Below are 10,844 nucleotides of genomic sequence, written 5' to 3'. Positions count from 1 at the left end.
TTGGGCTTGAATGTAGGCTTTGCATGACAACTGGACCTTGAGACTTGGTTGGTGTGTGATATTTTTGGGCCCCAACAAGGGTTCACTGCCTACTCGACTTACTTCCATAGGTGGTCTTGCCTGGTTAATCGGCCTTCGGGATCACAACATTGCGTGATGCCCATAGTCCCCCTATTTAACCTCATCGGGGACTATACGCATTTTTTGGGTGACTCGGCCTGGTTAATCCGCATTATGAGTCATTGCTTAGTTGATCATATTTTATCTATAGGTGGTCTTGCCTGGTTAATCCACAAGAGGGGTCACGTTATCAGATGGATGCCTATGGTTCCACTAGTTAATCCGCATTGGGGAACCATACACATAACAAAGTGGGATTCTGTTGAGTGGTCCAAAACACTATATTTGTTGAACCTTGGATTCTTATGAATAGAAATTGCTCCATGTCGATATTTGGGGTTGTAAATTAGGGTTACAATGTTATTGCTTGAAATTTAGGTAGGAAATTACGAAGTTTCCCTTATTAAATTTCATGAAATACATGATAGTATTGGTTGATTAATGTAGTTTATATTATTCATCGTTGAGTCATTCAATAGATTAATTGTGGTGATTGTAGAATTGACTTGGAAATTAGTGTAATATAGTTGAATGATGAAACAACAATCTTGGCTCTTATATGGCTTCGTTATGTAAACTAAAATCTTGTGAGACATGTTTGTTTGGTTCCATCGAGTAATTTTGGAGCTCTATGTTCTTGCCAATTAATTCCTTGAGAATTTTAGAGTTTAAGAGAATGGTGAATATGAATGGCTTGATCCCTGCATAGGGTATGTAGGCAGTCTAAAGCAAAAGTTAGATGCAGCCATGATATAAAACGGAAAGTTACTACGTTATTAAACTATTGATTTGTGTTTTGGTCATGTCCCGGAGGTGAGGCGTAAATAATAAACAAGTAAGTGGTGATGTCACATGTCGATCCTGGACGTATCTCGAGATCAGGGCGTGACACATAGCTTTGATTCATACTCTAGAGAACAAATATCTTGCGATTCGTAACAACCACCAATTCTGGTGACTCACAAGAAATATGTTTTTTAATGGACTTGTTGCTGCTACTATCCATGATTGAGGACTGGGTTTTCCCAGCAAACACAAAAGTGGAGGGTTTCTAATCTTTTTGTTTCTTTTTCTTCCAATATCTTATTCCTTTGAAAAGTTTAAATCACTTTAGCATGAATCAACTAAGAACACAATTTGACTAATTGTTATCATTTTGTGAAGGGAAAATGTGATGATCACACATTCCCTTTTAGACCCTGCAACATTGGATTAACCCAATCCAATGCTATTCTGGTAAAAGCTAGTTACTCCAGCAACTTGAATATTTAGAGCAACTCAACCGGGTGGAGTAGCCGGATGGACCGGCTCGAGAACAAGGGGCAATAGCCTTAGCAATGACGTCCAACTCATGTGGGCGGTAGCGCAAGAGGGGGCCCGAGCAAGAGGCCCAGCAAGAATCGGTGGCCTGAGAACCAGAGGTGGAGGTGATGCAACGCTGACGTTAGGGTGATGTCAGCCACGTTTTAATATGTTTTTAGTCAGGCATGTGCATATCACGCGCACGTGGGGGTGTGTCCCCGACATGTTTTCAGGCGGTGGGGCCTGCGGCACAGGCCTGAGTAATGTTACCGTTGGAAGCCACATGGCAGCTTCTCGTCCGTTGGATTTCAACGGTTAATTTTTGTGGACCGTTGGATTTCGAATGGTAAAAAAAATTCAAACCTTCATTAATTTCAACCATTGGATTTGAGATCAACGGTCAACGTTATTCGCCTTTATAAATTAAAAAAAATAACAATAAAAAATTTGAAATTTTACCATTGTGCCATGTGGCACAATTTAGAGGGTTGGATTTCAAATTTTTTTAATCCAACGGCAGAAATGAATTAAGTTAGTAAAAAATGTTAAATGACACACTCCGACCGGAATCGAGGCATGCTGGTCGTCACGTGAGGGTGACGTAACCATGAGCGCAGAGTGGAAGTGATAGTGATATGAAAACGTAAGTAAATAAAAACCAACTAGCTAACTTACACTAGATAAATATATATAAGTGCGAGTGGAGGTACTTAAGGTGTAGATACACATATTCAAAGCATAGGTAACCTAGATACAGTCTAGTAGGCTAAGTATTAATTATACAAGACATGAAAGAAATTCCTACATTAATTGAAGTATGTCAGAACCACAGTAGAGTTCTCGTAAGCCACCAACATGAACGTCTAACTAGAACTTGGAGGGGCGCAAAACACAAAACATGAGTGGGCAAAAACAAAGCTTTTTAAAACCATTTCTCTTTCCAAAAATAATAACCCCTCACCGTAAAACCTGTATAATTTCCCAGAAAATAATAATACATAGTATGTAGAAATCATGCTCGAGAGTAGTGAAAACCAAGTATATGCCATGTCAAGTATCTCAGCAATGAAATAAGTAAGCCAGGTGAAATAAATCAATGTAAACTGATATGTCAGCCGGATTCACCTAACGTGACCTGTACAGCTAGACCTATAGCTCGTCTACCAATTCCTGCACACGAGTCGAAACGACCTAATGTGGTCTTTACGACAGGCTGGGTGTAAATAAATACACTCAAGTGCTACGATCACATGAAGGTTGTGCGAAGTATCGCAAGTCACCTACGAGTCGGAATCACCTAATGTGGTCTGTATGACAGGATGGCACCTGCCTTGGATCCAAGGTGAGCATGTGGTGCAGGAGGTGAACGAACACGTGAAGGCTAGGCCCTGGCCTTGAGCGGAGCCCTAACACTGTGGTGTAGGATATTGAGCACTAAATGCATCTAAACATAACCATACACACTGCAATCACATCATTAATATGCACTAACCTGAAGCTTACCTGGGCATCTACAACGTCATGCAATAATATGCATATCTATACTAATGCATATACTAAAATGTAATGCAATTGACATGGCATTTTAAAATGTAAATCCATTTAAAACAAATTCTGGGAAAATGGAAAACACATATACGTATATATAGAAAACCAAAAGCCCACTCACTGGTATGTAGCAGGGTCGTAACCCCCGAGTCTCGTTTGGCTACGCTCTTCCTCTAGAAACGTCTCACCTATATGCGAAACCACAAATTTAACATTAATTTTAAGCACATAACCACAACCATGTAATAACTTCTCATACGTTGCTCAATTGGGGTTTTTGAATATACCATCGTGGCCTACTCAACACCGCGAGCATCCCCATATTTTTAGAAAAAAATTCTGATGTCTCACGTGCCCTCACGCGCTGGCCACGAGCAGGCATGTGTCTGGCACACTGACGGAATCCCTAACGACGTTAGGGAATATTCCGTTAAAATTACCTGACGCCATCAATATATCCCATTAAAGTTAACGGAATATTCCCCTTCCTTCTCTGGTGACTCGTCGGTAACCGCCGCCGGCCACCGTCTGTGTCGCCGATTTCTGGAAAAATTTCTAAAGCTTGTAACTACATTTCTCAACCAAATTTTACGAATTTTATATGGATTTGAAACTCTTGAAGAATAAAACACAACTATACCTATTTAAGGTCCTAAAACCAACGAAAAATGGTCGGAATAATCCTTGGAAAATCTAGCCAGCCCTGCAACTTCTCGAAACCACGCGTCCCGACGTCAACTCTGATCGAAAGCTAGTCTAGGATCTCTAAGGAGTTGAATAAGAGCTTTCTTGAGCCTTAAAACCTTGTGAATCGCCCACGATTCACAAGTCTCAAATTCCCACCGTGCAGGAGTTCGTGGAACTACGGCTAAATCTCACCAAAACTAGAACCTATGGGTATGATTAGGTTTGAGAGCTTGAGAGGAGTGTGATTGTGATTTCCAAAAGCTCGATCCGTGACGTTTTTGTGATGATTGGGTGTGTGGGTGCTACGGTGTACGGACGAGGAAAAGTCGAGAAGGTGAGGGAGAGAAGAAGGATGCGTACATGTGTGGGTGTATGTGTGTGTGTATGCATGGGATTGGTTAGAAAAGAAAGAAACAATGCCTTAATTGGGCTGTCGTGAGAAACAGAAAGAGAGAGAGAGAGAGTTATGTTAAGTGGCCCAAAATAAATAAAACCACTCCAATTTTGATTGGATTCAAGATTGTAGGAGCTAAGGTGATTGGTGAGTAAGGTATAGCCAACCCAAAAACATATTTCTACCCAATCTCGATCTTTAATTGTCGTAACTTTTCCGCTAGAAAACCGATACGACCCTAACTCACGTCAATGCTCTCGTGGCGTCGAATACAATTTGATCACATTAGCAGGAAAAATAATTTAAAACTATATACGTACATCCATGTCACCAAGCCAACAAGGGCATAATCATCATTTTCACACATTCAGGGAGAAAATATATATTTATTCAGGACAGGTTGTCACAACAAAAAATTAATAAAAAATATAAAAAAAAATTGATTTTACTTTTCTATAAATACCTTGTCATTATCTTCTACCTTACACCACAATTTCATATTTTCTCAAATATTTTCAACCATATTCTAACCTTTCTCTCAAAGTTTCAATCCAATTGGTTTCCAACAAAATGACTAATGATGCAGGTACGAATTGGACGCTTATTGAAGATGTTACGTTGTGTTCTAACTGGGTTGAAGTTACTCATGATCCGATTACGGGTAATGAGATGCAGTTGCGGAAAATGTGGAGTCTTATTCATACCAATTATCTTGAGAAAATTGGTGGGAAAAGGACCAAAGAATCGATGTCCAGTCGTTGGAGAATACTCAACCAATCATTTAGTATGTGGAGAGACGTCTTGCCACAAGCTAGTAGTAATCTTTGAAGTGGGGAAAATTTAGCGGATCAGGTAACAATATATTATTTATTTCTATGTACTATACCCAAATTTACATTAGCTACTTTGATTATAATTATTTCTTCTCCCACATTGTGTCACAAGCTTGGTATAATGCCAAAACCAAAAACAAAAACAAATCATTCAACCGGTGGGAATGTTGGAATATTGTCAAAGATTGTCCTAAATTCAGAGTTGTGCATGTCGGTCCAGAAGTTGTCGTAAATAGTACTCATCTACACTCTACGCCCGATCATGCCTCGCATGTTCATGAAGATGACATAGAAGAAGTACTGGAAACGCCCCCTGAACAAGCTTCAGGGTCGACGAGTTATCCAATTAGGCCTCAAGGTAAGAAGGCTTCAAAGAGAAAAAGGAATGCTTCCAAGAACGATTATGCAAAATATATGGAAGAACTTGCTTGCCAACGTGAATTGACTTTAGCGTAAGAAATGGCTAAATTTGAGGCTGATAAGGCTAGAGAGAAGGCAATAGTTGTAGCTGTTGAGAGATTATTTCAAGCTAATGAGAGAGAAAAAGAGCTACTTAGGCAAGAAAGGGAAGAGATTAAAGAAGAAAGAAGGGCTCAACAAGATCGTGACATTATGAAGGAGCCTTTAAAGGGGAAGTCACCGAATTCTAAATATTTTTGGAATTCGGAGAAAGCGGACGTGGTGCAAATGAGGCATGCAAGGGAAGCGAGAGCAAGAGGAGATGGTCCTAGCACCACAAGAGGAGATGATCCTAGCACCACAAATTGGTTAGGTGATGATTTTCCGTTCACAAGGGACTAGGCAATTTGTTTTTAATCAGAGCCCATAATTTTCCAATCACTTTGGGTTGTAATTTCTTATTTATTAAATAGAGTACTTTTTGTTGTTTCCAATTTTTTGAATTTAGTATTTTATTTAATTTAGTAATTTATTTAGACTAGGAGAATCTTTATTCAAAGGACATAAACACATCAAATAAAATTACATAAACATACCAAATAAAATTACAAACACACCCAAAAAAAAAAAAAAACTCACTAACTGAACTTAAAAAATACTCCAAATAAAATTAAATAAACACACCAATAAAAACAAACACACTAAATGAACTTAAGTTTCTTGAGCTTGTTTCAATTCTCATTGGTGCTCTATCAAGTCAATTTGCCTTTCATTGTGCATATATGGGTCCTGAATTGTAGTATATTGTTGAATAAGCCTTTCATTGTAACGTCCATCCTTTTGTAATAGCTAGTGTTGTACGGGTTCTTCGGTGGCGTCATGAGCACAATATATTTGTGTTCTAGAATTGTTCATCGTGTTTGGCTCATATTCATCAACGGCATCATAATCATACTCATCTTCCACAATCATGTTGTGAAGAATGATGCACGTCATCATGATGGATCGAAGCGACTCTAAATTAAACATTCTGGCAACACCCCTGACAATCACCCAACGAGCTTGGAGGATACCAAAACAATGCTCCATATTCTTCCTACACCCCTCTTGACAGCTTGCAAAGTGTTTTTCCTTTGCACTTCACGGACGTGGCACTGTTTTGACAAATGATGACCACCTTGGGTAAATGCGGTCTGTTAGGTAGTATGGCCCATGGTACTTACGTCTGTTGACCTAGTACGTGACTCTTGGTGCTTTTTTTTGGAGGACATCATTGAACACTGGGGATTGGGCATGCATTTGGACAGTTTTTGCTCAATTTATGTCCCCATAAGCTCCTTTCCATGCACTTGGACAATTTTTCAAGGTCCAATGCATACAATTGATGCTTCCAATCATCCCAGGAAAACCTCACATCTCGACCTTCTTCAAAAGCCTTTGTAGGTCCATCTTAGTAAGTTTCCGGAGGTACTCTGCGGTGTGGATAGATTTGATTGTGAAGCAAAACCTCATCAGGGACTTAAGAATGGTTGATTTCCCCATCCTCACTATCTTATCCACTTGGTCTGCAGATACTCCATATGCAAACACTCGCAAGGTAGTAGTAATTTTTTGCTCAGGAATGAGATCCGTAACACCAAAAGCATCCTTCTTTTGCAGAAAATAAGAATCATGGTTGCAAACAACAGTCATGATTTTGTTGAACAAATGTAGTTCCATTCTAAAATGGCTTCTAAAGTACGTATCAGGGAATGCACTGTCACAGACAAAATAATCGTCCAAGAGATCTGTATCTCGTCATTGCCTGCTTCTATCAAGGTTTGTGGAACGGCTGGGCCTGTAAATCTGAGCCAAAGCTTGGATTACTCGATAGGAATGTGAGGCTCTTTGGCTTCTTGCTTCCTCATCTCTCATTCTATGTTTCTCATCCTCTTTGTCTTCCATCTCATTTTGGGTCACCTGGAGATTGAACATTTCTTCCCCTTGCTTAAACAATTCGTTCTCTTGCTCCTCGATTTCCCACAACATCCTTGAAGAAGAAGGCACTATAAGAAGGAAGCAAAAACTATGAATAATGATAGAGATTTGGATTTTGGTGTGTGATTTTTGGTTCTGTATGGTGGGTTATATGGAGGAAAAAGAAAGGATTAGGTTGTAGATAATGTCATGTGGCATGCTGTCATTCGTTAAAAATATGATCAAAATCTATCCTCAAAGATTGTCTTCAGATTGTGACACGTGGCGTAACGTGATTGTTTAAAAATCTTATCGGAAATCTATCCTCAACAATTCTGAAAAGGTAATTGTGGAGCAAAAAAAAATCACAAGGCAACACATGGATTTTTTAGTAAAAGAGAACCAAACTACCCTTGAGGCACATCGGGATTCCTACACGCGAGCAGCTCAAAAATGCTCCAAAGAGGTAACAATTCAATATTCATCTCATCAAATTCCCTTTTTTGCAAAGTAACCTCCAAAATAATATTAATTGGTAAATTAATAGATTAATTACCTATTAAATTATACAATTTAACCTAAAAATTGTTAAAGGGTCGGCCACTGCCTTTTCATCCTCACCTTTCTCACTTTTCTCCATTTTATTATCCCATTTATACAAATAAATAATTTTGTAACCTCCCATTTACTTCTTTCATACTTAATTAGCCAATAAATTGGCTAATTAAGCCAAAACCATAACCACAAAATCCCTTGAAAAACCGGCCACTCCTAGCCCTATAAATAGGCTCCTATATTCACCAAACACTCATTCCAACACTTTGGCAAAAATCCTAAAAAACTCTCCAAATATTTTTCTCTCTAAATTCTAACTTTGGCATCGGAGGTTCTTTGGCCAAAGTCCCCCCCCCCATTCATCATGGGCGCGTGAGGCTCTTGGCCTTCACCTAAGGTGTTAATAGTTTTGTAGGTGCAATTTTGTCCAAGAAGAAGAAGACGGAAATTTGCATCCACTAATTGGTGCTTTCATTGAGAGTTGAGATTCACAATCGTAGAAAACTCTCGTGCAAAAAGGTTTTTTCTCTATTTTCTCTATTTTCTAGTCCAGTTGTATTTTTCGTACGTTCTTATTATTAGAATTTTTTGATAGAAACATAAAAGAGAAATACAATGGCTAGAAATTTAGAAAATTCCAATATTCAAGAAATGGGACCGCGGCGATCCACGAGACTGAATGTGATCTTAGGAGGAGCGGCATCACCACCACAAGGCTCCACCATGGCAACCACCGAGGTGGCCACCATGGCAATCACCTGCGGCGAGGTCCATGGCTCCACCCATACAGCCCAAGCCGTGCTATCCAAGGCCCACGCCACCAAAGCCACGGCCCGAACCATGTCACTCCATGCCCAACGTGAGCCCAATGTGTTTCCAATTCGAGCCTAAGCCTCGTATTTACATGCACCATGCATTGAGTAGCCTGCTCCCATTACCCAGCCTGCTTCCGTAATCCAACCTGCTTCTGCAGCCCTGCCTGCTCCCGTGACCCAGCATGCTCCCGTAATCCAGCCTGCTCCTGCAGCCCTGCCTCCCATGGTTTCCCAAGCAGCTCAAGTTGGCCTGAGAATGTCTCAACTATCTTGAGAAACCATCAAGCCGGGGGCATTTTCACCATATTTCTCCGAGGATTTGACATTTCCCAATTCAAATCTTACACCTGGAGTCTACCACACTTCCATTGCTCAAGGAGTCACATTTCTTCCAACCTCTTCCAATCCAAATGGCGACCAACACTTGTCTCGACAAGTCATAGAGTTGACGAGCGCCCTTGCACAACAGACAACCTTGGTGAATCAACTCTTGCAACGTACCGAGATCCAACGTACCCTAGACGAGGTGTCCCTAAGTAGGACAAGGGCAGATGAACCTTTCCACTAGCGTCCCGGCAAGCAACCTATCAACCAGCCACGATCCGAAAGTTCTGGTAGTTTACACTCCTGCTTAGGTCTTTGGGATAACGTATACTCTCGTCTTAACGCGCGGAGGAGCGTGCATTCCTAATCAAGCCCACGGGCTAGCATACGTTCACGGTTAAGGTCACACTCCGATTATCAACATGGACAACCTTCCAGGCGAAATGTTCATTCACAACTAGGCTCGCAATGAGCATTATCCACCTGACATCGGAGTATGCAGCACGGCAGACGGAGAGAAGCAGTCACTCAATCTAACTCAAGTTCAACCAGCAGCCTGCGAACGGCCCGTTCGCTTGCTAGATACATGCCACATGCATCGCAGCTGCGATATGGAGGAGTCGAGCATAGGGAAGAGCGGCCCAAACCCATAGGTCACGACTGGGGGCAGTCGAAAATTCCATTGCCCTAGCAAAGGCAAATTCAAGAAGAAGTTGATAGGCTCCTAACTGAACGACTGCGTAATTTCCCACGAAACGAGGTTGCTGACGATGCGCTTCGATGAGACATGACCAACATAAGCATGTCACCATTCACGAATAGGATCGAGTGGATAGATCCACATCGCGGGTTCACTATGCCTCACTTCATTTCGTACAAGGGAGACGAAGATCCGGATCGACATCTACCGCAGTACCATGATCCTCTACAGGAACAACGATGCGCTTATGTGCAAAATTTTTGCCACAACTCTACAAGGCGAGACGCAAGACTAGTTTCACACTCTACCACCGCAGTCGATCTGGAGTTTTAACGAACTTTCCTTTGTTTTCACTAAGGAGTATTCGTCTAACCGCTCAATCAAAAAGACATCTGACCATCTCTTCAGCATCGTAAAAGACCCTCGGGAGACAATTCGCGACTATGTCAAGAGGTTCAAAATGGAGAAGGCTAAGATTGTTGGCTGCAACGAAAACATAGCAACGGCAGCATTCAGAAATGGGCTTCCCACCGAACATCTTTTATTCGGAAAATTGATCATGGGAGAAGAATTGACCCTAGCAGCTTTGTGTGCCTTGGCAAAAAAACATGCATTATGGGACGAGGCCAAGCAGTCTAACAAAAATGAGTCAGAAAAGAAGCACATGGAATGTTCCCCGACCAGAGAAGACTTAGCGTTTGAAACATTCACCAAGTTCACAGTTCCAATCGGCCAAATTCTCCATAAGCTCAAGAATGGACCTTGGTTCGAACTGCCGCCACCCATGAAAGGCGATCTTACCAGGCTGGATCATACAAAATATTACGCATTCCATCAAGGACTAGGTCACACTACCAACGGCTGCCTGAAGTGGAAGCAGTACCTTGAGAAGGTGACAAATGAGGGCCGATGCGACGAGTATCTTGACAGGTCAACAAAACGGCCTACACAAGCAGGGGAAGTTCCCATCACCCCCTGAACCACGTTTGGATTTTTTCTAAATAAGTTCGAAGACTCAAGTAGCTCGACGAACAAGGTTTCACAAGTCGAAGAATATCCAGTTTGTTATGCAGTTTCTACCTTCCAGCACAGTTGATTTATTTCTTTATTCTCAATGAAGATTCAAGAAGTTATTCATAAGTTTGGCTCAACTGCTGTCCACAACAACTACCAAAACCCTTTATGGGTATGCTTTCCAGTGCGAGAGGTTA

General features: G+C 41.1%; 2 protein-coding genes across 2 annotated transcripts; one reads left to right on the top strand and one right to left on the bottom strand.

Annotated features, from left to right (window-relative positions):
• Positions 1 to 6,693: 6,693 nt before the first annotated feature.
• On the bottom strand, positions 6,694 to 8,834 carry LOC139196566 (uncharacterized). The gene is made up of 3 exons (XM_070822795.1): positions 8,699 to 8,834; positions 7,088 to 7,328; positions 6,694 to 7,039 (listed from the first exon to the last, which is right to left on the bottom strand). Exons 1-3 carry the CDS (start codon positions 8,832 to 8,834, stop codon positions 6,694 to 6,696), a joined length of 723 nt encoding a protein of 240 aa, XP_070678896.1.
• An 886-nt stretch (positions 8,835 to 9,720) lies between these two features.
• LOC114826065 (uncharacterized) lies at positions 9,721 to 10,612 on the top strand. The gene is made up of 2 exons (XM_029105716.1): positions 9,721 to 9,882; positions 9,992 to 10,612. Exons 1-2 carry the CDS (start codon positions 9,721 to 9,723, stop codon positions 10,610 to 10,612), a joined length of 783 nt encoding a protein of 260 aa, XP_028961549.1.
• Positions 10,613 to 10,844: the final 232 nt, after the last annotated feature.

This window comes from Malus domestica, chromosome 01, assembly GCF_042453785.1.
Source record: "Malus domestica chromosome 01, GDT2T_hap1".
Lineage (NCBI taxonomy): Eukaryota > Viridiplantae > Streptophyta > Magnoliopsida > Rosales > Rosaceae > Malus > Malus domestica.
Note: the sequence above shows the minus strand (reverse complement) of the source record. Positions and strands in the feature narration are given on the sequence as shown.